Source organism: Ranitomeya imitator, chromosome 9 (genome assembly GCF_032444005.1).
Source record: "Ranitomeya imitator isolate aRanImi1 chromosome 9, aRanImi1.pri, whole genome shotgun sequence".
In the NCBI taxonomy this organism is placed as follows: domain Eukaryota; kingdom Metazoa; phylum Chordata; class Amphibia; order Anura; family Dendrobatidae; genus Ranitomeya; species Ranitomeya imitator.
This window is the reverse complement of record NC_091290.1, coordinates 53,963,629-53,991,153: the sequence shown is the minus strand read 5'-3', so window position 1 is coordinate 53,991,153 and position 27,525 is coordinate 53,963,629. Positions and strand designations below refer to the sequence as shown.

At 45.0% G+C, this 27,525-nt stretch overlaps 1 protein-coding gene across 1 annotated transcript in view; it reads left to right on the top strand.

Moving 5' to 3' along the window:
- Positions 1–622: 622 nt before the first annotated feature.
- Positions 623–27,525, top strand: part of LOC138648615 (putative per-hexamer repeat protein 5) — a 65,919-nt gene continuing 39,016 nt past the window's right edge. The window contains exon 1 of the mRNA XM_069738403.1: positions 623–1,088. Coding sequence (XP_069594504.1) covers positions 623–1,088 — 466 coding nt within the window. The remainder of the gene's footprint in view (positions 1,089–27,525) is intronic.

The window sequence follows — 27,525 nt, the reverse complement described above, 5'->3', positions numbered from 1 at the left end:
AATGGGATACTCTCTTCTATTTCCCACCTGGAGAAGGGGACTCTGGATTTGCCTCCAAACCGGCCAGACTCTGCCTGCCCTGTGATCTGGTGCTCTGGACTGTGGACGCTGAAGTCATCAGTAAAAGGTAAAGAGACTGCAACCTTGTGTCCTCGTTCTTCTCTGCACCTCTCACCATTACCACCACCTACACACCGGGAAGCCCTGGGGATATACTTCACCTGTGGGAAGGTATACCATCTAGCTGCCATAACATCACCCCAGCGGACCCCTTAAAGCAGCGTCGGTCACCCTGACCGAATACCACATGTGGCGTCACGAACATTCCCCTTAAAGACCTTTCCATTTTACACGGACGTCCCAGGGCCACGGACCAGGTCAGCCACCGTGACATCAGCCTGTGAACCGCAGGACCCAGTACCGAGTACCCCTCAGCCCCATGAGGGCGATCAAACTTTGGCGTCACGAACAGGATCTACTAAACCCTGTAAATCGGGTCATGTGCGCCTAAAGACTGTGTCAGAACTGTGCCTAACCACGATTTGTGCTAAAAGACTGTGTGACTAATGAACTGTCATATACCGCCAAAGATTCCTGCCAAAACTGCTGCCATTATAACGCCATGCGGCATGCAGGAGGAGTGGAGCATGTCATCGTGGGCGTGGCTTGGAAGAACGGCGTGAAAATGGAAGCCGTCCCCCATAGATACTACTATGTCAGAAGAATACGCCCATCAACCAAAGGGATCCGCCTCCTAGTCTGGGATGGTGGAGGAAGAAAGAACCGCCCTCCAGAAGAGGAGGAGCATGAACCAGAGAAGGAGGCAGACACAACCCTGGTTGGCAAGATGGCGAACGGAGGTCACCAGGAGGAGGGGGAGAATACCCGCATCCCTTCACACAAATCAGAGGCAGAAGAGGCCCTGCCGTCATACATGAACCCAGAGGTTCTTGGCGCAGAGGTCAAGGAGCAATGCCGCCAGCTCTGGAAATCCTGGTACTGCGCAGCTGCCAGCGTCCAGGAGCAGCAATACAGCCAGCCACAGCTTGCAGTGGAGGAGACCAGCATCAGAGATGCTGTGGCCGCGGGTAAGCCTACAGACCCTGCCCCGGTAGCTGAGGACACTGCCCTGTTAGTGCCCGTCGACTCTGCTCCATCACCACCACCTGGATGGGTGTGTAGCCGTTTAGCCTGGGACCGGCTCTGGGAGACCTTGGAGACTGCTGATACCCCGCTGCAGTCAACCAAAAAGGCCATAGACATTCAAGGGGAGTAGGTGACCTTCAGGTGGACCCACACCACCAACAACCTGATCGGGTTCCCTGGGGAGGCTCAGCGAGAGTGAGAGCGGATTGAAGTGATCACCCAGCAGGAGTACTGCCGGCAGCAGGCCTTACAGTGTGAGCAGAGAGAGAGGGAGGAGGACATTGAGCGCCAGGCCGTGCACGAAAAAGACTTACAAGCCAAGGCCCGGGCCCGGAAGACAGGCCATGGAAACCGGGGCCCGCGGAGGTGCGGGACCATTGTGGTGTTTCGCCTCTATTCCGGGTGGTGTTTCATCAAGGAGCCCGATCTGTACCCAGAGGTCTTCGTGAACCGACGTGATGTGGTGGCCCATCTGATGGAGGGGCATCCAGGCCGTGACCTCTACCCTGGTGACTGCGCCACTTATACGTGACATTGGAGAGATAGAGGGTGGTATGCCCTCCACGTGCACAAGAGTGAACTAAACGAGGGAAGACCGCCATCTAGAGGCTCGGAGCCATTGCCACCGGAGGCTCCATATTGCCCAACACTGCCCCACCTGGCCAGGTGAGAGACACATCTACCTACGACAGAACGCCCATTGTTCTGTGTTCCAGATGCACACGGGCTCTAGTGGAACAGAGGACAGTAAGTACGCAGACTCCCATTCGGAGTGCAGACACACTGTATGTGATGCCCGGTAGCCGCCCATATCTGAAGGGACTGCCTTTAGGCTACGTTCACATTAGCGTTACGCTAATGTGCGTCGCTGTTGCGTCGGCGACGCAGCGGCGACGCAGCGGCGACGCGCCCCTATGTTTAACATAGGGGACGCGTGCGTTGTTTTGGTGGCGTTTTTCGCCACGTGCGTCGTTTCCGACGCTAGCGTCGGACGCAAGAAAACGCTACATGTAGCATTTTCTGTGCGTCCGATTTTCGTCAAAAACGACGCACGCGTCGCAAAACGCGCGCGTTTTTCCGTGCGTCGCCGCTGCGTCGCCGACGCAACGGCGACGCTAATGTGAACGTAGACTTACCGGTGCTACCAGAATAAGACACTCGACATCTAAAAATGACTGTATATTGTTATTTAACTCTTTTTGCTACTGTTCCAAGTTTATAACCCTTATCAGGGTTTCCATTTAAAGGGGTCCATTGTTTAAAGAGATCCTTTGTTTACAAGTTGCCTGTTGTTTTGAAAACATTTGAGTCAAGGACAGTGAGTAGCTCACAAACTTTAAAGGTACCGTCACACTAGACGATATCGCTAGCGATCCGTGACGTTGCAGCGTCCTCGCTAGCGATATCGTCCAGTGTGACAGGCAGCAGCGATCAGGCCCCTGCTGGGAGATCGCTGGTCGGGGAAGAAAGTCCAGAACTTTATTTCGTCGCTGGACTCCCCGTAGACATCGCTGAATCGGCGTGTGTGACACCGATTCAGCGATGTCTTCGCTGGTAACCAGGGTAAACATCGGGTAACTAAGCGCAGGGCCGCGCTTAGTAACCCGATGTTTACCCTGGTTACCATCCTAAAAGTAAAAAAACAAACACTACATACTTACCTACAGCCGTCTGTCCTCCAGCGCTGTGCTCTGCACTCCTCCTGCTCTGGCTGTGAGCGTCGGTCAGCCGGAAAGCAGAGCGGTGACGTCACCGCTCTGCTTTCTGGCTGCCCGGCGCTCACAGCCAGACCAGAGAAGCAGAGCGCCGAGGACAGACGGCTGTAGGTAAGTATGTAGCGTTTGTTTTTTTACTTTTTAGGATGGTAACCAGGGTAAACATCGGGTTACTAAGCGCGGCCCTGCGCTTAGTTACCCGATGTTTACCCTGGTTACCGGGGACCTCGGCATCGTTGGTCGCTGGAGAGCGGTCTGTGTGACAGCTCTCCAGCGACCAAACAGCGACGCTGCAGCGATCCGGATCGTTGTCGGTATCGCTGCAGCGTCGCTATGTGTGACGGTACCTTAATTGTAAATAGTTTGCGCCTTCTTAATGGTGCTTCCTACTGGTTTTACAATAAGGAGCTTATTGAAAAGACTGTTCCTGATATTTTGAAAGTTATTATTGCTGCTGTTTTAAAGTTAACAATTGACTTGAATGCTACTTTGCACTACCTTAAAGGGAAAGGACTTGAATCTTGTTTGAACCCTTAAAGAGAATGTTGAATCGTCGCACTTTGCTGGACTCGTGCCTAGAGTTGGTTTATTATGCTAGTTAGTCAGTATATTAGAGAGTTAATACATTAAAGAGTTAACATGGTGAATAATAATAATAATAATAATAATAAAATTGAGATATAGAGTTGAAATGAGATAATCTGATATGATAATGCACTTTGAATAAAATTGAAGGAGCAAGTATAGTAAACCCGTGCGGGTTGGTTGAAACTTTGCACTGTGACTCGAATAAAGTAAATGCTTGATTTTGCACTTAGCAGATAGTATGCCCGTAATGGGTACTTGTGTTTCATAGCTAGTTCATAGTCATCTTATTCTATTTCAAAAAAGTACGAGTACAATGTAAATATGTTTTGTTACATAACGTTCAAGAGTCCTCACCTCCCATAAAGGGAAGCATCAGTTTATATTTATTTTGTTTTACAGCATTTCAAAAATTTGCATGTCTGTTGCAAACTTGTAGCTGATGTTTTCTTTTCCCAGTCCGGGAGAACTGGATTTAACGGGGGGGGGGGGGGGGGGGCGTGTGGCGCCCCAGAGTCCTGGTCATCACAGTGGTATTGCGTTCCTCTCGGGGAGAGTGATGCTATGTTTGGAGTCAAAGAAGGATAACTGCATCCAGGTACCACAAACATGCAACACATTTCACACTCCAGACTACCAGGGGGAGCTTCTGCTCCTATTTATTAGGTCACTCCCTATATATATATATAACTGGTAGTCTGTAGGGGAAGTTAGTCAGTTCCAGACCTGAGTCTGAGGAGGATGAAAGGTTAAAGGAGCTGTGCATGCCCTCAAAGCTGCAGCTCCCAGAAAGAGACATTTAGAAGGCAGAACTGTATTGCAGGGAGCGTGAAGGAGAGGAAGCAAAGGAGAGGATACTAGAAGGGGACCAGCCCTCCACAGGCTGCCTCCTTCTGAGGTGAAGGATCCAGGTAGCCGGAACACCGAGGGAGTAAGGACCTTTATACTTTACTCCAGAGACCGGCAGAACCGCTAATTGCAAGTTACCTGTCCGCACCTATACCCAGGAGGCACGGTTGCACCCCTCAGAGGCTGGGGTGTGCTAGAGTCACTATAAACAGCCTCAAGTCACCAGTCATACGGGTTTTGTCCTATCCGACTATGGGGGACAGAGAAAGACATAACATCTACAACAGTTATGAGGACCTTATGAGAAGCTTAGCAGTAAGGGACTACAACACCACGGCGCTAGAGGAAGGCTTCTATTTCCCACCTGGAGAAGGGGACTCTGGAGCTGCATCCAAACCAGCTGGACTCTGCCTGCCCTGTGATCTGGTGCTCTGGACTGTGGACGCTGAAGTCATCAGTAAAAGGTAAAGAGACTGCAACCTTGTGTCCTCGTTCTTCTCTGCGCCTCTCACCATACCACCACCTACACACCGGGAAGCCCTGGGGATATACTTCACCTGTGGGAAGGTATACCATATAGCTGTCATAACATCACCCCAGCGGACCCCTTAATGCAGCGTCGGTCACCCTGACCGAATACCACAGGTGGCGTCACGAACATTCCCCTTAACCTTCCTCTAGTGTTAACTTTCTGTTACTCTTTCTTATGTTAACGGGTCGGTTTTGACCCGTGTCTTAAATCACCCCTAGGATACCCTAAAAACTGTTATTTATGATCCAATTTGTTTCTTACCTCTTAGTTACCTTGTTAGGGTTTCTCATCCATGGAAGGATTGATTTTAATATTTTTGTTGTGGCCCCCTGGGCCTTTCATTTGAGAGCATACCCTTCATTTTCAATATAAAAATATTGTCAAATGAACCTCAAGAGAATAATATAAACGATACTCTGCAAAGTACCAACTCTAAGCTGATTTGGCCATACATGCCTGAACATGTCCCTAACTCAAGTTGTTGGAGATAGAGCTGGCTGTGGGCTGTTGGTTTATATTGTGTTTATGAGTTCAGTTTTGGGACTTATTATTGTTTTTTTACTCTTATATTAGACCTGGGTCGAAAGTGACCCCAACAACACAAATGTTATAATTTTAATAAGAGCATTTTACAATTTAGTAAAATAGTTTTATTTTATTGTATTTTGTTTAACAATAAGTTCCTGAAAAAGTCAAAATGTCTTGATACAATAAACAAATGTATGTAGAATTTGTATGCATTTAAAACCTAAAACGGGTTGGTCACGACCCTAACACTAGAGGAAGGTTTAAAGACCTTTCCCTTTTACACGGATGTCCCAGGGCCACAGACCGGGTCAGCCACCATGACATCCCCCTGTGAACCCCAGGACCTGTTACCGAGTACCCCATGGGGGCGATCCATATACCTGTACATGCAAAACTCAAGCGACCTGACAAAAGTACCCCAGGCTCAACGGTGCAGAGTCAATACTAATAATAGGTAGTTATCTAGATAATGCTTGTGGTTTGATGACATGGGTATGGACCAACCTAGCGTCGATCAAATTAAAACTGCTCCACTGTCCAGAAAGGCAGAAATGACCATCTTATCTTTGCCAAGACAGACATAATACATGCGGGATACCAACTTAGTTGGTATCCTTAGTTTTCCAGCGGTTGATTAGGGGGAGATATGAAAGAACAAGTACCCACAAAATGACTCTTTCCACCACAGAAAAAACACACTCCCCCTTTAAGCCTAACTACTGTTGGACCAACAGAACAAAACGCCCAACCCAACTGCAAGGGTTCCTCAGTAGACTCAGACCCAAGTATACTTGACTATGGGCCCCCGCAAATCAGAGTGTTTCCTTAAGTCTCTGACAAGGTCAGCAGTCCACATGGACTGGCCAGAGACATTGCCGCCTCAAGGGAGACCAGAGTTATAGGCCAGAGATATACTTGGCTATGGAGTGTGGCATCATTCCACTTAGAATTGATGGACCACCTCTGAAACTTAGGGCGGGTTCACACTGGCTACTAAAACGGACAAATGCAATGCAATTAAAAATAGCATTGCACTCGGACCAATGTTTAAACTATGCGGCAGCTCCCAGCAGCCGATATTTTGGTGGCAATTTTCCTCGGTCCGAAACAACCGCAGAATGCTGCGATTGTCACGGACACTCGGCTGACTCTCGGCTCACTCGCACCCATATAAGCCTATGGGTGCGAGTGAGACAGCGCACATCACTCGGATATCATCCGAGTGATATGTGTTAAACGCTGACCCCGGCAATGGAGGAGATGGAGAAAATAGTTTATCCGCCTCCTTCACAGCTGTGCCCCGATCCGCTCTCTGCGATAGGTTCGGAGCACAGACGCATGACATTTGGCTCCTGCTCGCAGCAGAGCAAGAGGCGAGGGTCATTAGCATATCGCATCCGATGCTCTCGCATCGGATGCAATAATCTACTGTGACTCCAGCCTTAGAGTAATACTCCTCAACCTCAATACTCCTCCTCAAAATAAACTTTAATTCTTGGGAAAACCCTTTTAATGTGACCGTCTTCCTCTGCCTGTAGACAAGTCGCGCATCTGCCGCCGGGATCAGCCGAATGTTTCACTGCACCGGCGCGTAATTCTCGCAGGCATAGTAAATCACACCGCCGCCATCTTAGTGCAGACAGATAGCGGAAGTCACATTAAAACTGCGCATGAACTCCTCCTGTATAAAGATAGCGGCAGTCAGTGAATCGTTCGGCTGATCCCGGCGGCGGCATGTTCACGACGGTGTTCTGCTCGTGGCACTGTGCAAGAGACTGCATGAGTGTGTGAGTATGAGTGTGTGTGAGTGTTAGTGTGAGAGTGTGAGTGTGTGACTGATTGTGTGTGAGTGTGTGAATGTGAGAGTGTGAATGTGAGTGTGTGAATGTAAGTGTGAGTGAGTATGTGGGTGTGTGTGTGTGTGAGAGAGTGTGTGTGGTGCGTACGGCACATAGAGTGTGTGTGTGTGTAGTGCGACGGTGTTCCGCTGGTGGTACTGTGCAATAGGTTGGTACCAGCAGCAGTTTCCATATGGATACATCCATCACTTGGATGTCCCAATATGGCAGTCGGTGAACTTCCTCCACTTGGAATTCTGGAACACGGTGACATTTGGACAGAAAAGGAAATTAAAGCATTACAAGGCTATAATATAGATAGATTGTGAGGGCTGAAGTGGGTAGAGGAGACAGGGCACTGTGTGGTGAATGTGGGAGGGTGGGGGTATTGTGGGGACTGAAGAGGGGGAGAGGGACAGGACTCTGGGGGTGAATGTGAGAGGATAGGGGTATTGTGGGGGCTGAATTGAGGGAGAGGGGACAAGGCACTGGGGTATGAATGTGAGAGGATAGTGGTATTGTAGGGGTTGAAGTGGGGGAGGTGACAGGGCAGTGGGGGTGAATACGAGAGGATGAGGGTATTGTGAGGGTTTAACTGGGGGATGGGGACAGGGCACTGGAAGGTGAATGTAAGAGGATGGGGTATTGTGGGGGCTAAAGTGAGGGAAGGGGGACAGAGAACTGGGGTGAATGTGAGAGAATGGTGGTATTGCCGGGGCTGAAGTGGGGGAGGGAGGATAGGGCACTGGGGGTTGAATTTGAGAGAACGGGGTATGGTGGGGGCTTAAGTGGGGGAAGGGGGACAAGGCACTGGGGGTGAATGTGAGAGGATGAGGGTATTGTGGGGGCTGATGTAGGGGAGGGGACAGGGCACTCGGGGTGAATGTGAGAGGATGGTGTTATTGTGGGGGAGGGGAGACAGAGCACTGAGGGGTGAATGTGAGAGGATCAGGGTATTGTTTGGGCTGAAGAGAGGAAGTCGGCACTGGGGGGATGTAAGAGGATCGGGATATTGTGGGGGCTGAAGAGGGGGAGACAGGGCACTGGGGGGTGAATGTGAGAGGATGGAGGTATAGTGGGGGCTGAAGTGGGGGAGGAGGACAGGGACCTGGGGTTGAATGTAAGAGGGTGCCGATATTGTGGGGGCTGAAGTGGAGGTGGGGGACAGGTCACTGGGGTGGTGCTGATTATTGTACTGTTTTGTTATGATATCATATGCACTCCATCACATGTAACAGTTCCTGTCTGGGAGGCTGGAAATGAGGAGATCAGGGGCTTTTATACTTACCAACTGGGTCTTTTACAAGTGTTAGTATAACAAGCCCTCATATAGTAACCATGAGCTGCATCACATTTACAGCACCATTCCAGCAACTTTTTTTTTTTCACCTGTGGACTAGTGCTTAAAATACAAGACCTCTACCGACTATCCAATACTCACCTTCTGGCGTTTTCATATATTTTCGTCGCTGCTCCGGTCGTCTCCTGCAGTTTGTGACACTACTCCAGTGTTTCATGGAGCGGTGAGGAGGTCACTAATCGATGTAAGTTTATGGGAGCCTCCTGCTGGCCTCATTTTCGCCTCGTTCTGGGCACATTCTCGCATTGTTCTTGCCTCGATCTATCTCTCATAGACATACATTGAGAGCTTGTGACAAAGCTTCTAACTTCTGGCTAGTCAGAAGCTGTGCTCACAAGATAGAGCCGGTGCCAAAAAATGGTGAGACACCAGAGGATGAGTATAGGACCGAAGCAGGGGACTTTCCCCTAAAGCACCACTTCAGCGGTGGAAAAAAAAACCCGTTGGAGTGCTGCTTTAATAATTTAATAATAAGTAATTTATTATTATAAAGTTAATTACGGCTTGGAATAAATGTCTGCAGTCACTTTATGTGACTGCAGAATGTCAAATCATGACAGGGAATGCTTGCTGTCATGAGACCCCAACTAATATCACTGGTGTTATCAGGCGGTCGTGCGACCCCCGTTTGCTGTGTAAACATGTCGGCTAGAAAGGTTTGGCTTCTCTCAGTAAAAGAGAATTGAGAGAAGTCAAGAGAGTGTCACATGACCGCCTGCTGACATCAGTGATGCTGGGGCCATTGTTACTGTACATGGGGGGACTCGGGACATTATTAAATGTCAAATGGGCATTTAAGAAGTATTATTGTTTATAGGGGCACTAATAGCGTAGCTATCAGGTGGGAGAGGGTACTGAACCGGCTGTCAGTCAGGGTCAGGGGTGCAGTTACAGCTCCTGCTCTCTATACGCAGAACGGTGACTGATACTGTGCCTTCCCCCGCCCCTATGACTGGAAGAGTGAGGCTGCCGGGAGGAATAAAGTTAATTTCCTCCTGGCAGTGAGCAGGCCCTGCACGGTGTCAGAACGCTACTAACTATTATACTATTTTTTGGGGGAGCGGTGGGGACATCATTCTATGTATAGGGGAGCTCTGCTGGACATCCTACTGTATGTATGGGAGCTGCAGGCCCTTCATACTGTGTATAAGGGAGCTTTGGGCCCACCATACTGTGTAAAAGGGAGCTGTGGGGGCATTATACTGTGTTTAAGGGAGCGGTTGGCTCATTATAATGTGTACAGGGGAACTTTGGGGAAGATCCAGTGACGGACTGGCCATCGGGCATTTCTGGCAAATGCCAGAAGGGCCGATCCTTGTAATGGGATGTTCGATATATTGCCCCCTCCGCGTTGTCAGCGGGCATTGCAGAGTTCACTTCAGCAGCCAGCACGCCAGGCAGCATTCATTTGCTTGCCTTGCTCACTTGATCGCGCCGCACTAAAAAGGAGGAAGTGGGTGGTCTGATGTTCTGATCACTAGCGCTACAGTGAGGTAACACAGAAACAGGATAGGGGACCGCGCTGTGCTGCTCCAGCCATGCCTCCCACTGCAGCTTGTGATCAGGACATCAGACCGCCCACTTCCTCCTGTCTAGTGAGGCGGCAGGGCATGAAAGTATTTACAAAGTACTGAAGATGTCTCTGATGGCAGTGACAGAACATATGGAGACTGCAGCAGTAAGTTTCTGTGCAATCGGGGACAGGGACGGAGGATGGGTAGCTGCTTGCTCATGGTGCCACTGGTTGGGTGGGGGTGCAAACATTTTTCTATACACTGATATTTTTTTTGCTGTGCTGGGTTCAGCCATTCAAAAAGGGGGCGTGCCGTGCTGGAGAAGAACACTGGCCAATAAGCAACAGATTGATAGAAGAGCTGATTGGCCAGTGCTCCTGTCCTCCTGCACTGCGCGCCTCTGAGGGAGAGAGCCTGCAACCAAGCTCCAGGGTCAGAAAAATCTACCTGTGTGTGCTCCCAGGGACAGATAGAGAAGTAGCTCAATTCCGCATGGTCACATCTTCTCCTGCTCTGGTCCACAGCCCCGACAGAGAAGGAGAGAGCAGGGGAGGTGCTGGGAAAGTGCTTGCTGTGAGCAGAAGGAGCTGCACATGTACACTACCAGACAAAATTTAGGGTCACTTAGAAATTTCCTTATTTTTGAAAGAAAAGCACATTTTTTTCCAATGAAGCTAACATTTAATGATTCAGAAGTACGCTCTATGCATTATTAAACCCTTAATCCCATATGACGTACTATCCCATCAAGGTGACCTGGGACTTAATTCCCAGTGACGGGATAGTACGTCATATGCGATCGGCCACGCTCACAGGGGGAGCGCGGCCGATCGCGGCCGGGTGTCAGCTGACTATCGCAGCTGACATCCGGCACTATGTGCCAGGAGCAGTCACAGAACGCTCCTGGCACATTAACCCCCGGAACACCGCGATCAAACATGATGGCAGTGTGCCAGCGGTACAGGGAAGCATTGCGCAGGGAGGGGGCTCCCTGCGGGCTTCCCTGAGACGATCGATACAAGGCGATGTGCTAACCTTGTACCGAGCGTCTAGTCCTTGCAGGCCCCGGATCCAAAATAGCCACGGGGCTACTTCCGGGTCCTGCAGGGACTACTTCCGGGTCCAGAGCAGGCTCCTGTAAGCAAGGAGCAGGGCACGCCAGATCGCTGATCTGACACAGTGCTCTGCAAAGTGTCGGATCAGCGATCTGTCACTATACAGTGATGTCCCCCCTGGGACAAAGTAAAAAAGTTTAAAAAAATTTTTTTAGATGTGTTTAAAAAAAAATAAAATTCCTAAATAAAGAAAAAAAAATATTGTTCCCATAAATATATTTCTTTATCTAAATAAATAAAAAAAAAAACATAAAAATACACACATTTAGTATCGCCGCGTCCGTAACGACCCGACCCATAAAACTGTCCCACTAGTTAACCCCTTCAGGGAACACCGTAAAAAAAAAAAAAAAACGAGGCAAGGCAAAAAACAACACTTTATTATCATACCACCGAACAAAAAGTGGAATAACACACAATTAAAAAGACGGATATAAATAACCATGGTACCGCTGAAAACATCATCTTGTCCCACAAAAAAAGAGCTACCATACAGCATCATCAGCAAAAAAATAAAAAAGTTACAGTCCTCACAATAAAGCGATGCAAAAATAATTATTTTTTCTATAAAATAGTTTTTATCGTATAAAAAGCGCCAAAACATAAAAAATGATGTAAATGATGTATCGCTGTAATCATACTGACCCGAAGAATACAACTGCTTTATCCGTTTTACCAAAAGCGGAACGGTATAAACGCCCCCCGAAAAGAAATTCATGAATAGCTGGTTTTTGGTCATTCTGCCTCACAAACATCGGAATAAAAAGCAATTAAAAAATGTCATGTGCCCAAAAATGATACCAATAAAAATATCAACTCGTCCCACAAAAAACAAGACCTCACATGACTCTGTGGACCAAAAGATGGAAAAATTATAGGTCTCAAAATGTGGTAACGCAAAAAATATTTTTTGCAATAAAAAGCGTCTTTTAGTGTGTGATGGCTGCCAATCATGAAAATCCGCTAGAAAATCCACTATAAAAGTAAATTAAACCCCCCTTCATCACCCCCTTAGTTACGGAAACATAAAAAAATAAAAAAATGTATTTATTTCCATTTTCCCATTAGGGTTAGGGTTAGGGCTAGGGTTAGAGTTAGGGCTAGGGTTAGGGTTAGGGCTAGGGTTAGGGTTGGGGCTAGGGTTGGGGCTAGGGTTAGGGATAGGGTTAGGGTTAGGGCTAGGGTTAGGGCTAGGGTTAGGGTTGGGGCTAGGGTTGGGGTTGAGGCTAGGGTTGGAGTTGGGGCTAGGGTTGGGGCTAGGGATAGGGTTGGGGCTAGGGTTATGGCTACAGTTAGGGTTGGGGCTAAAGTTAGCGTTAGGGCTGGGGCTAAAGTTAGGGTTGGGGCTAAAGTTAGAGTTAGGGTTGGGGCTAAAGTTAGGGTTGGAGCTAATGTTAGGGTTGGGGCTAAAGTTAGAGTTAGGGTTGGGGCTAAAGTTAGGGTTAGGGTTGGGGCTAAAGTTAGGGTTAGGGCTAAAGTTAGGGTTAGGGTTGGTACTAAAGCTAGGGTTGGGGCTAAAGTTAGGGTTGGGGCTAAAGTTAGGGTTAGGGTGTGGATTACATTTACAGTTGGGATTAGGGTTAAGGGTGTGTCAGGGTTAGGAATGTGGTTAGGGTTATGGTTGGGATTAGGGTTAGGGGTGTGTTTGGGATAGGGTTTCAGTTATAATTGGGGGGTTTCCACTGTTTAGGCACATCAGGGCTCTCCAAACGCGGCGTCCGATCTCAATTCCAGCCAATTCTGCATTGAAAAAGTAAAACAGTGGTCCTTCCCTTCCGAGCTCTCCCGTGCGCCCAAACAGGGGTTTACCCCAACATATGGGGAATCAGCGTACTCAGGACAAATTGGACAACAACTATTGGGGTCCAATTTTTCTCGTTACCCTTGGGAAAATAAAAATTTGGGGGGGCTAAAAAAACATTTTTGTGGGAAAAAAATTAATTTTTATTTTTACGACTCTGTGTTATAAACTGTAGTGAAACACTTGGGGGTTCAAAGCTGTCAAAACACATCTAGATAAGTTTTTTGGGGGGTCTAGTTTCCAAAATGGTGTCACTTGGGGGGGTTCTACTGTTTAGGTGCATCAGGGGCTCTGCAAATGCAATGTGATGCCTGCAGACCAATCCATCTAAGTCTGCATTCCAAATGGCGCTTCTTCCCTTCCGAGCTCTGCCATGCGCCCAAACGGTGGTTCCCCCCCACATATGGCGTATCAGCGTACTCAGGACACATTGGATAACAACTTTTGGGTCGAATTTCTCCTGTTACCCTTGGGAAAATACAAAACTGGGGGCTAAAAAATAATTTTTGTGAAGAAAAAAAATTATTATTTTCACGGCTCTGCATTATAAACTGTAGTGAAACACTTGGGGGTACAAAGCTGTCAAAACACAGCTAGATAAGTTCCTTAGGGGGTCTACTTTCCAAAATGGTGTCACTTGTGGGGGGTTTCAATGTTTAGGCCCATCAGGGGCTCTCCAAACGTGACATGGTGTCCCATCTCAATTCCAGTCAATTTTGCATTGAAAAGTCAAACAGCGCTTCTTCCCTTCCGAGCTCTGCCATGCGCCCAAACAGTGATTTACTCCCACATGTGGGGTATCGGCGTACTCAGAACAAATGGCACAACAATTTTTTGCAGTCCAATTTCTTCTCTTAGCCTTGGGAAAATAACAAATTGGGGGCGAAAAGATCATATTTGTGAAAAAATATGATTTTTTATTTTTACGGCTCTGCATTATAAACTTCTGTGAAGCACTTGGTGGGTTTAAGTGCTCACCACACATCTAGATTAGTTCCTTAGAGGGTCTACTTTCCAAAATGGTGTCACTTGTGGGGGTTTCAATGTTTAGGCACATCAGGGGCTCTCCAAACGCAACATGGTGTCCCATCTCAATTCCAGTCAATTTTGCATTGAAAAGTCAAACGGCGCTCCTTCCCTTCCGAGCTCTGCCATGCGCCCAAACAGTGGTTTACTTCCACATGTGGGGTATCGGCGTACTCAGAACAAATGGCACAACTTTTGGGGTCCAATTTCTTCTTTTTGTGAAAAAAAGTTAAATGTTAATTTTTTTTTAAACATTCCAAACATTCCTGTAAAACACATGAAGGGTTAATAAACTTCTTGAATGTGGTTTTGAGCACCTTGAGAGGTGCAGTTTTTAGAATGGTGTCACACTTTTTTATTTTCTATCATATAGACCCCTCAAAATGACTTCAAATATTGGTGTTGTAAAAATGAGAAATTGCTGGTCAACTTTTAACCCTTATAACTCCCTAACAAAAAAAAAATGTTGGTTCCAAAATTGTGCTGATGTAAAGTAGACATGTGGAAAATGTTACTTATTAATTATTTTACATGACATATCTCTGTGATTTGAGGGCATAAAAATTCAAAGTTGAAACATTGCAAAATTTTCAAAATTTTCACCAAATTTCCATTTTTTTCACAAATAAAAGCAAGTTATATTGAAGAAATTTTAGCACAATCATAAAATACAATATGTCACGAGAAAACAGTGTCAGAATCGCCAAGATCCGTTGAAGCGTTCCAGAGTTATAACCTCATAAAGGGACAGTGGTCAGAATAGTAAAAATTGGCCCGGTCATTAACGTGCAAACCACCCTTGGGGCTTAAGTGGTTAATGTGGTAAATGACTACTCTAACTGCAAATGTCTGGTTTATAATGCAATATCTTCATAGGTGTATAGAGGCCCATTTCCAACAACCATCACTGCAGTGTTCTTATGTTACTTTGTGTTTGCTAACTGTGTAAGAAGGCTAATGGATGGTTAGAATACTCTTGATAACCCTTGTGCAAGTATGATAGCGCAGCTAAAAACTGTTTGGCTGATTAGAGAACCTATAAACCTGACCTTCCTTTGAGCTAGTTGAGAATCTGGAGCATTACATTTGTTGGTTCCATTAAACTCTCAAAAAGTCCAGAAAAAAAACCTTCATGTGAAACTTGACAGTCTATTCTTGTTCTTTGAAATGAAGACTAGTCCATGCGAGAAATTGCCAAGAAACTGAAGATTTCCTACAACGGTGTGTACTACTCCCTTCAGAGGAGAGGACAAACAGGCTCTACCCAGAGTAGAAAGAGAAGAGGGAGGCCCCGCTGCACAACTGAGCAACAAAACAAGTACATTAGAGTCTGTAGTTTGAGAAATCGACGCCTCGCAGGTCCTCAACTGGCAGCTGCATTAAATAGTGCACACAAAACGCCAGTGTCAACGTCTACAGTGAAGAGGCGACTCCAGGATGCTGGCCTTCAGGGCAGAGTGGCAAAGAAAAAGCCATATCTGAGACTGGCTAATAAAAGGAAAAGATTAATATGGGCAAAAGAACAAAGACATTGGACAAAGGAAGATTGGAAAAAAAGTGTTATGGACAGACGAATCCAAGTTTGAGGTGTTTGGATCACACAGAAGAACATTTGTGAAACTCAGAACAACTGAAAAGATGCTGAAAGAGTGTCTGACACCATCTGTCAAGCATGGTGGAGGTAATGTCATGGTCTGGGGTTGCTTTGGTGCTGGTAAAGTGGGAGATTTTACAAGGTAAAAAGGATTTTGAATAAGGAAGGCTATCATTCCATTTTGCAATGCCATGCCAGGACAATGACCAAAAGCACACCTCCAAATTATGCAAGAACTATTTAGGGAAGAAGCAGGCAGCTGGTATTCTATCTGTAATGGAGTGGCCAGCGCAGTCACCAGATCTCAACCCCATTGAGCTGTTGTGGGAGCAGCTTGACCGTATGGTGCACAAAAAGTGCCCATCAAGCCAAACCAACTTGTGGGAGGGGCTTCTGGAAGCATGGGGTGAAATTTCTCCAGATTACCTCAGCAAATTATATACCCCCCCCCCCAAAAAATATATATATATATTTACTAAATAAATAAAATCAATTAAGTCAAATTATTTTATTATCATAAAAGGCAAAATGACACAATATACAAATTAAGACGTAATGTTTGTATTAAAATTAATTAAAATTGATAACAAATAATTCCTGTGTATGGGGGGTGGGGCACGTCAGACTAATTAGAACAAGATATATACATATATAAGATAATATAATATAAATAATAAAACATAATAATCATACAGATTAATAATAGAATAAAATAAATCTCACATGACTGGAATATGAAAAGAAATATAAAATATATAACATTGGTACAAGATCCTCTCAATATTTCATATATAAATAAAGTGCAGATGGTAGTAATAATAGAAGTATATATCAACTGACAAATACGCACAATACAAAGAAATATATATAAAAAATAATATATGAAAAATAATCAAAATCCAATCTTTGAAGTGCAATAGGGAAAAGTGGCAATATAATCAATACTGTGTAAAAAATCCTGTGCAATAAAATATAATAATTGTGTGCAAAATAGTGAATAAAGTGCAATGACAATAGTGCAATGAAGATAATTATTGACAACCAAATGCATTCAATATTAAAAAAAAATTAATAAGTAGAATCCAATCTAAAAGTGAAAATAACAAATAAAGTTGTGCTATAAGTATGCAATAATTTTGAAAACGTGAATTTGTTGGATTATTAATAAAAGTAAAAAAAATAGATACGGTATATAAAAAAATATATATATATATATGTATATATAAATATATATATATATAATATATAGTGGCTACTAATAGTGCATAATACAAAAAAATCATAATAATTGTTAATTAGAAATAATATGTTGTAAAAGACAAATCAATATATATAAAATTCATAGGTGTGATAGTGAATGATATATATTTCTATATAAATATCAAAAGGACATGTAGCCAAAAAGTATATAACCAAAGGCGGAGGAGCAAATAAATTGGTAGAAAATGAATCAATAAAAGACAAAAAAGCCAGTCATGTGTACCAACTAAAATGACGTGCCGCAGCCCCGGCACACACCACTCCAACGCATGTTTTGCAACCGCTTTCGCACCCACTTTCTGCTTGTTATTTGTACATGCTTCCCATGAACCCCATCTGTTCGTTCTATTTAATTTGTTTTTCTATGTAATAATAAAACGTTTTTGCATTTATTTGGTGACTGTCTTAGGCCGGTTTCACACGTCAGTGGCTCCGGTACATGAGGTGACAGTTTCCTCACGTACCGGAGCCACTGACACACGTAGACACATTAAAATCAATGCATCTGTGCAGATGTCATTGATTTTTTGCGGACCGTGTCTCCGTGTGCCAAACACGGAGACATGCCAGTGTTCGTGGGAGCGCACGGATTACACGGACCCATTAAAGTTGTCCGTGTGCAGTCCGTGTGCCGTGCAGGAGACAGCGCTACAGTAAGCGCTGTCCCCCCCACTGGTGCTGAAGCCGCGATACATATCTTCCCTGCAGCAGCGTTTGCTGTAGAGAAGAAATGAATAATTGTGTGTAAAATCAAGATCCAGGTCATCCCTATGGGAGGTGGAGCCGCATATTCATGACTGTAATCGGCGGCCCCACGTGATAGCTCATACAGTACAAGGGCGCACAGGGGGTGGGAGGGGGGTGGGGACCTGGATCTTGATTTTACACACAATTATTCATATCTTCTCTACAGCAAACGCTGCTGCAGGGAAGATATGAATGGGGCTTCAGCACCAGATGCAGGGGACAGCGCTAAACTTTAGCGGTCTCCGGCATGGTGCGTGTGGTACCCAGTGGGCACACGGGCGGCACACTTGCGCCGCACGTGTGCCACACTGATGTGCCACAGAAACGAACCGGCACACGGACACGGATAATTCCAGTACCGATTTTTCCGGTACCGGAATTATCTGGACGTGTGAGACTGGCCTTAGTCGTATTTGTGGTTCCCAGTGCATCTTCCCTATTGGTTTTTAGTTGCGACTGGTCTTTATAATGTCTATGATTGACAGCAAATTAAAGCAGATAACATAGTTTGGATAGAAGGTGATTGAAATAATGCTGTTTTATACCATTGTTTTTCTATATTATAATATAAAGGCTGCAGATGATCAACGTCCTCTGATAGTCTGCAGCGCTTATGTCACATAAACAATGTCATGAGATTGTTGGGGGACACAGCGCTCAAAATGGCGGAGTGTCACCAGTCCAAGTGGTAAGAAAGCATTTTTTATTTTATTGCGTACACTAGGAGCATTCAGAGGGGGCTGTCTTCTAGTGAACAATCTAATGTGAAAACAATGCATTTGGACTGATCAGTGCTGTATTTTTTTAGCAGGCCATCTGTATTGAACTGATGTCTATTCCCCCTATGGCCACTGCAGCTTATATATATGAAGTGGTTTAACACATTTGATTGGTGTAACAAATAAAGCAAAAAAGTCGGCACTACCTGTCAGTGCTCTACGATTTGATTCTACGACACTCGTATGTGGGCTGGTGAATTTTTATTTGTGCCAGGGCTGCTTTTTGGTCCCAGTCCGTCCCTGGGAGATCATACTGTATGTATGGGAGCTGTGGGCCCATCATACTGTGTAAAAGGCAGCTGTGGGCCCACCATACTGTGTATAGGGTAGCTGTGGGGGCTTTATACTATGTATAAGGGAACAGGGGGACTATGAGGGACATCATACTGTATGTACGGGAGCTGTGGGCCCACCATACTGTGTATAGGGGAGAGGTGAGGCATTATACTGTGCATAAGGGAGCTTTGGCCAATTATAATGTATATAGTGGAGCTCTGGGTGACCTAATACTCTCTATAGTGGAACTCTGTCAGCATTATACTGTGTATTGGGGAGCTTTGGGCTCTCCATACTGTGTATAGGGGAGCAGTGGGCTCATCATACTTTGTAGAGGGGAGCTTTGGGCTCATTATACTGTATATAGGGGAGCAGTGGGGACATCATTCAGTGTATAGGGAAGTTGTGTGATCATCATACTGTTTATATGGGAGCGATGGGGACATTATACTGTGTACAGGGAAGTTGTGGGCCCACCAAACTGTGCATAGTGGATTTGGGAACATTATTAAATGTTAAATAGGCACTTAAGCATTATTGTTATAGGGGCATTCAGAGTATTGGGGGTAGCACGGTGGCGCAGTGGTTAGCACAGCAGCCTTGCAGCGCTGGAGTCCTGGGTTCAAACCCCACCAAGGACAACATCTGCAAAGAGTTTGTATGTTCTCTCCGTGTTTGCGTGGGTTTCCTCCAAGTTCTCCTGTTTCCTCCCACACTCCAAAAGACATACTGATAGGGAATTTAGAATGTGAGCCCCAACGGCGATGATAATGTATGCAACCTGTAAAGCGCTGCGGAATATGTTAGTGCTATATAAAAATAAAGATTGTTATTATTACTAGAATATGCATGTCCACATAGTATATTGCACAGCCCACGTAGTATATTGCCCAGCCAGGTAGTAAATTGCCCAGCCATGTAGTATATTGCACAGTCACGTAGTATATTTTCCTGCCACGTAGTATATTGCCCAGACACGTAGTATATTGCCCAGTGACGTAGTATATTGCCCAGTTACGTAGTATATTGCCCAGCTATGTAGTATACAGCACAGAGCCATGTAGTATATTGCCCAGTGATGTAGTATACAGCACAGAACCACGTAGCATATTGCCCAGTGACGTAGTATACAGCACAGAGCCACGTAGTATATTGCCCAGTTACGTAGTATATTGCCTAGTGAAGTAGTATATTGCGCAGCCACGTAGTATATTGCCCAGTGACGTAGTATATTGCCCAGTGACGTAGTATACAGCACAGAGCCACGTAGTATATTGCCCAGTGACGTAGTATACAGCACAGAGCCACGTAGTATATTGCCCAGTGACGTAGTATACAGCACAGAGCCACGTAGTATATTGGCCAGTCACGTAGTATATTGCCCAGCAATGTAGTATATTGCCCAGCCAGGTTTGTCACAGATTAAAAAATAAAAAACAAACATACACTCCCCTTTCCGAGGGCCCGTTGACGTCATGGCAGGTCCTTCCCGCGCAGGCGCGCTGGGCCTGTGATGACATCGCGGTCGCATGACCGTGAAGTCATGGCAGGTCCTTCTCCCATACCTTCTTTGCCACCGGAACCTGCAACCGAAGATGGGGGTCGGCGCGAGCGACTACAGAGGGTGAGTATAGCAGGGTTTTTTTATATATATATATATTTTTAACATTACATTTTTTACTATTGATGCCGCATAGGCAGCATCAATAGTGAAAAGTTGGGGACACACAGGGTTAATAGCGGCGGTAACGGAGTGCGTTACCCGCAGCATAACTCAGTTCGTAACCGCCGGCATTAACCCTGTGTTAGCGGTGACCGGAGGGGAGTATGCGGGCGACAGGCACTGACTGCCGGGAGTAAGGAGTGGCCATTTTCTTCCAGACTGTGCCCGTTGCTGATTGGTCGCGGCAGCCATGACAGGCAGTTGGCGAGACCAATCCGCGAATGAATAACCGTGACAGACAGAAGGACAGACAGACGGAAGTGACCCTTAGACAATTATATAGTAGATTATTATTGTGACCATCAATGTTTCATACTGGGTATTATTACTTTTTAGGGACAAAATGTGGAGGGCACTAGCAACGGGCACTATTATTTTCTAGTGGGGAATTTTACTATCTAGAGTGCTGGCAGTATTATGTGGGGCGGTAAGAGGAGCCATTATTGTACCACACAGCATACGACACATACAGCAGCAGCGGCTCAGTATCTGTTGGTCTGGGCCAGATGGAAAATATGGGAAAAGTGAACGACTCCATCAGAAAGATCGTCAGCGGTAAGTCACTATCTGCAACTGTGGTCACTATATGACGGTAATATCAGTGTTCATTTTTGTATATAGATTTATTTTCAATCACAGCGCGATCACCCGGTGATGTTCCCCTATACTCACTATTAAGGAGCGCCACTGCAGCTGGAGTCAGGATTATCTGGTGAGGGCCCCCACAAGCTGAAGCCCTAGCTTCGCTTCTGAGTGTAATTAGCTACATATGAATGGATTACACCTTTATTCTGCTGTGTTGTTGCTTGTTGTTATTGTAATCAACGCACTTTGGGCTAAAACGGGCACATCAAATTCTGATCTTTGTAAATTCCCTCTTACGTGTTTTATTACTTAGGCTACGTTCACATTAGCGTTGCGCCGCTGTTGCGTCGGCGACGCAGCGGCGACGCAGCGGCGACGCGCCCCTATGTTTAACATAGGGGACGCGTGCGTTTTTTGGGTGGCGTTTTTCGCCACGTGCGTCGTTTCCGACGCTAGCGTCGGACGCAAGAAAATGCAACAAGTTGCATTTTCTGTGCGTCCGATTTTCGTCAAAAACGACGCACGCGTCGCAAAACGCGCGCGTTTTTGCGCGCGTTTGCGCGCGTTTTTCCGTGCGTCGCGCGTTGCGTCGCCGACGCAGGGCGGCGCAACGCTAATGTGAACGTAGCCTTACTCTGTATTTTTTTTCTAGTTATTTTTTAACAGTTGCAAAACCAAACACTTGCAACACAACTAACGTACAGACCCCCACACCCATGTCTGCATTTCACATGCAAATGACGTATTTTCTTACCTTGGAGTTTGTGTTCTTTTCAATTTTAAACATTCACCTTTGTGATAGCATTAGCTTTTCCAAAAACATTCAGATTGTAAAGTCTCCAAGATAATATCTCTAAGGACAAAAAAAATACAATTTAATCACAAACTGAATTGAACAATCAGAATATTGCATTCAATGTTATCTGCTCATTCAGTTTAAGATTTCAACATATACTTTAAATTTTCCTTTGTAGGCTAATGTTCCTGCGCTTTAATGTCTGACCTTTCATCATGTGTACAGACACTGGTCTAGGACCCTTAGGCCGGCTTCACACTTGCGAGTTTTACGGACGTAAGAGCGCAGAAACTACGTCCGTAAAACTCGCAAAACATACGGCACAATTATGCTCTATGCCCCTGCTCCTATCTGCCGTATTAAACTGATCAGTATTATACGGCTTTCTACGGCCGTAGAAAATCGCAGCATGCTGCGTTTGTCACTGTATTGCGCAAATAAAACGTCAATGAAAGTCTATGGAAGCCCCAAAAATACGGATCACACACGGACCAGCAGTGTGACTTGCGAGAAATACGCAGCGGTGTTAGCGAGAAAAGCCGGTAATTCATTGCGGTGTACAGTAAAATCACACTGACAGCTTCCAGTAGAATAGGTAGAATAAATGTGTAGACATAGAATAGGTATATATATATATATATATATATATATATATATGTCAGTGAGACACATATATATATATATATATTAATATTTCTTCCAGCGCTAGACAGCTTTAAAGCCGGTAATTCAATTACCGGCTTTTGCTCTCTCCTTCCTAAAACCCGACATGATATGAGACATGGTTTACATACAGTAAACCATGTCATATCCCCATTTTTTTTTGCATATTCCACACTAATAATGTTAGTAGTGTGTATATGCAAAATTTGGCCGTTCTAGCTAGTAAATTACATAGTAACATAGTAACATAGTAACATAGTTAGTAAGGCCGAAAAAAGACATTTGTCCATCCAGTTCAGCCTATATTCCATCATAATAAATACCCAGATCTACGTCCTTCTACAGAACCTAATAATTGTATGATACAATATTGTTCTGCTCCAGGAAGACATCCAGGCCTCTCTTGAACCCCTCGACTGAGTTCGCCATCACCACCTCCTCAGGCAAGCAATTCCAGATTCTCACTGCCCTAACAGTAAAGAATCCTCTTCTATGTTGGTGGAAAAACCTTCTCTCCTCCAGACGCAAAGAATGCCCCCTTGTGCCCGTCACCTTCCTTGGTATAAACAGATCCTCAGCGAGATATTTGTATCGTCCCCTTATATACTTATACATGGTTATTAGATCGCCCCTCAGTCGTCTTTTTTCTAGACTAAATAATCCTAATTTCGCTAATCTATCTGGGTATTGTAGTTCTCCCATCCCCTTTATTAATTTTGTTGCCCTCCTTTGTACTCTCTCTAGTTCCATTATATCCTTCCTGAGCACCGGTGCCCAAAACTGGACACAGTACTCCATGTGCGGTCTAACTAGGGATTTGTACAGAGGCAGTATAATGCTCTCATCATGTGTATCCAGACCTCTTTTAATGCACCCCAATTAAGGGGTTAAATGGCGGAAAAAATTGGCGTGGGCTCCCGCACAATTTTCTCCACCAGAGTAGTAAAGCCAGTGACTGAGGGCAGATATTAATAGCCTGGAGAGGGTCCATGGTTATTGCCCCCCCCCCGGCTAAAAACACCTGCCCCCAGCCACCCCAGAAAAGGCACATCTGGAAGATGCGCCTATTCTGGCACTTGGCCACTCTCTTCCCATTCCCGTGTAGCGGTGGGATATGGGGTAATGAAGGGTTAATGCCACCTTGCTATTGTAAGGTGACATTAAGCCAAATTAATAATGGAGAGGCGTCAATTATGACACCTATCCATTATTAATCCAATACTAGTAAAGGGTTAAAAAAATACACAAACACATTATTAAAAATTATTTTAATGTAATAAAAACAAAGGTTGTTTTAATATTTTATTGAACGCCCAATCCAATCACTGAAGACCCTCGTTCTGTAACAAAAAAAACATAATAAACCAACAATATCCTTACCTTCCGCAGATCTGTAAAGTCCAACGATGTAAATCCATCTGAAGGGGTTAAAATATTTTGCAGGCACGAGCTTTGCTAATGCAACGTTGCTCATGTCTGCAAAACCCCGGAGAATGTAGGTAAAGTAGGTCATTGAGCTATATTTACCTGCATTTGCGGTGAGGCGCCCTCTGCTGGCTGTTCCTAGATCGTGGGAACTTTCCTAGAAAGCTCCCTGGCTCGAGTTCATATGAGGACAACCAGCAGAGGGCGCCTCACCGCAAATGCAGGTAAATATAGGTCAATGACCTACTTTACTTACATTCTCCGAGGTTTTGCAGACATGAGCAACGTTGCATTAGCAAAGCTCGTGCCTGCAAAATATTTTAACCCCTTCAGATGGATTTACATCCTTGGACTTTACAGATCTGCGGAAGGTAAGGATATTGTTGGTTTATTATGTTTTTTTTGTTACAGAACGAGGGTCTTCAGTGATTGGATTGGGCGTTCAATAAAATATTAAAACAACCTTTGTTTTTATTTCATTAAAATAATTTTTAATAATGTGTTTGTGTATTTTTTTAACCCTTTACTAGTATTGGATTAATAATGGATAGGTGTCATAATTGACGCCTCTCCATTATTAATTTGGCTTAATGTCACCTTACAATAGCAAGGTGGCATTAACCCTTCATTACCCCATATCCCACCGCTACACGGGAATGGGAAGAGAGTGGCCAAGTGCCAGAATAGGCGCATCTTCTAGATGTGCCTTTTCTGGGGTGGCTGGGGGCAGATGTTTTTAGCCAGGGGGAGCCAATAACCATGGACCCTCTCCAGGCTATTAATATCTGCCCTCAGTCACTGGCTTTACTACTCTGGCGGAGAAAATTGTGCGGGAGCCCACGCCAATTTTTTCCGCCATTTAACCCCTTAATTTACTAGCTAGAACGGCCAAATTTTGCATAGACACACTACTAACATTAGTAGTGTGGAATATGCAAAAAAAAATGGTGATATGAGATGGTTTACTGTATGTAAACCATGTCTCATATCATGGCGGCTTTAGGAAGGAGAAAGCAAAAGCCGGTAATTGAATTACCGGCTTTCTGCTATATCGCGCTGGATGAAATATTAATATATATACATATATGTGTCTACTGACATATATATACAGTGCCTACAAGTAGTATTCAACCCCCTGCAGATTTAGCAGGTTTACACATTTGGAATTAACTTGGCATTGTGACATTTGGACTGTAGATCAGCCTGGAAGTGTGAAATGCACTGCAGCAAAAAATAATGTTATTTCTTTGTTTATTTTTTTTTTTAAATTGTGAAAAGTTTTTTCAGAGGGTCATTTATTATTCAACCCCTCAACCCACCAGAATTCTGTTTGGTTCCCCTAAAGTATTAAGAAGTAGTTCAGGCACAAAGAACAATGAGCTTCACATGTTTGGATTCATTATCTCTTTTTCCAGCCTTTTCTGACTATTTAAGACCCTCCCCAAACTTGTGAACAGCACTCATACATGGTCAATATGGGAAAGACAAAGGAGCATTCCAAGGCCATCAGAGACAAGATCGTGGAGGGTCACAAGGCTGGCAAGGGGTACAAAACCCTTTCCAAGGAGTTGGGCCTACCTGTCTCCACTGTTGGGAGCATCATCCGGAAGTGGAAGGCTTATGGAACTACCGTTAGCCTTCCACAGCCTGGACAGCCTTTGAAAGTTTCCTCCTGTGCCGAGGCCAGGTTTGTCCGAAGAGTCAAGGCTAACCCAAGGACAACAAGGAAGGAGCTCCGGGAAGATCTCATGGCAGTGGGGACATTGGTTTCAGTCAATAGCATAAGTAACGTACTCCACCGCAATGGTCTCCGTTCCAGACGAGCCCGTAAGGTACCTTTACTTTCAAAGCGTCATGTCAAGGCTCGTCTACAGTTTGCTCATGATCACTTGGAGGACTCTGAGACTGACTGGTTCAAGGTTCTCTGGTCTGATGAGACCAAGATCGAGATCTTTGGTGCCAACCACACACGTGACGTTTGGAGACTGGATGGCACTGCATACGACCCCAAGAATACCATCCCTACAGTCAAGCATGGTGGTGGCAGCATCATGCTGTGGGGCTGTTTCTCAGCCAAGGGGCCTGGCCATCTGGTCCGCATCCATGGAAAGATGGATAGCACGGCCTACCTGGAGATTTTGGCCAAGAACCTCCGCTCCTCCATCAAGGATCTTAAGATGGGTCGTCATTTCATCTTCCAACAAGACAACGACCCAAAGCACACAGCCAAGAAAACCAAGGCCTGGTTCAAGAGGCAAAAAATCAAGGTGTTGCAGTGGCCTAGTCAGTCTCCTGACCTTAACCCAATTGAAAACTTGTGGAAGGAGCTCAAGATTAAAGTCCACATGAGACACCTAAAGAACCTAGATAACTTGGAGAAGATCTGCATGGAGGAGTGGGCCAAGATAACTCCAGAGACCTGTGCTGGACTGATCAGGTCTTTTAAAAGACGATTATTAGCTGTAATTGCAAACAAAGGTTATTCCACAAAATATTAAACCTAGGGGTTGAATAATAATTGACCCACACTTTTATGTTTAAAATGTATAAAAATTTAACTGAGCAACAAAACTTTTTGGTTTGTAAGATTTATGCATCTGTTAATAAATCCTGCTCTTGTTTGAAGTTTGAAGGCTCTAACTTACTTGCATCTTATTAAACCTGCTAAATCTGCAGGGGGTTGAATACTACTTGTAGGCACTGTATATATATATATATATATAGACAGTATATATGTTTTGTTTTTTTTTTACACATGGATCCCTTGTATGTCCGTATGTCGGTTTTGCAAGCTTGCGATAAAAACACGCAGTACGGATGCCATACGGATTACATACGGAGGATGCCATGCGCAAAATACGCTGACACACCCTGCCTACGGAGGAGCTACGGACCACTATTTTCGGGACTTTTCAGCGTATTACGGCCGTAATATACGGACCTTATTTTCATACGCTGAGTGTGAAGTTTCTGCTGTATTGGCACCAATTCCAATTGCATGGTGTACACTGCTGTATTAGGGAAAAACTGAACAATTTAGCTAACGAAAATTTTTCATTTTCACTTTCCAAGGATGAAAAATAAGGTGAAGGAAATGTGGGTTCAAAATGGTCACTACATGATTAATTCATCTAGACTTCGATCACTTTTGGGGGTTTCTGCTGTTTTGGCACCTAAGGAGCAATGGAAATTTGACATTGTGCCCCCAATCTATTCCACACAAATGTGCCCTCCATAAATCATATGGAGCTCCTTTACATAGTAACATAGTAACATAGTTAGCAAGGCCGAAAAAAGACATTTGTCCATCCAGTTCAGCCTATATTCCATCATAATAAATCCCCAGATCTACGTCCTTCTACAGAACCTAATAATTGTATGATACAATATTGTTCTGCTCCAGGAAGACATCCAGGCCTCTCTTGAACCCCTCGACTGAGTTCGCCATCACCACCTCCTCAGGCAAGAAATTCCAGATTCTCACTGCCCTAACAGTAAAGAATCCTCTTCTATGTTGGTGGAAAAACCTTCTCTCCTCCAGACGCAAAGAATGCCCCCTTGTGCCCGTCACCTTCCTTGGTATAAACAGATCCTCAGCGAGATATTTGTATTGTCCCCTTATATACTTATACATGGTTATTAGATCGCCCCTCAGTCGTCTTTTTTTT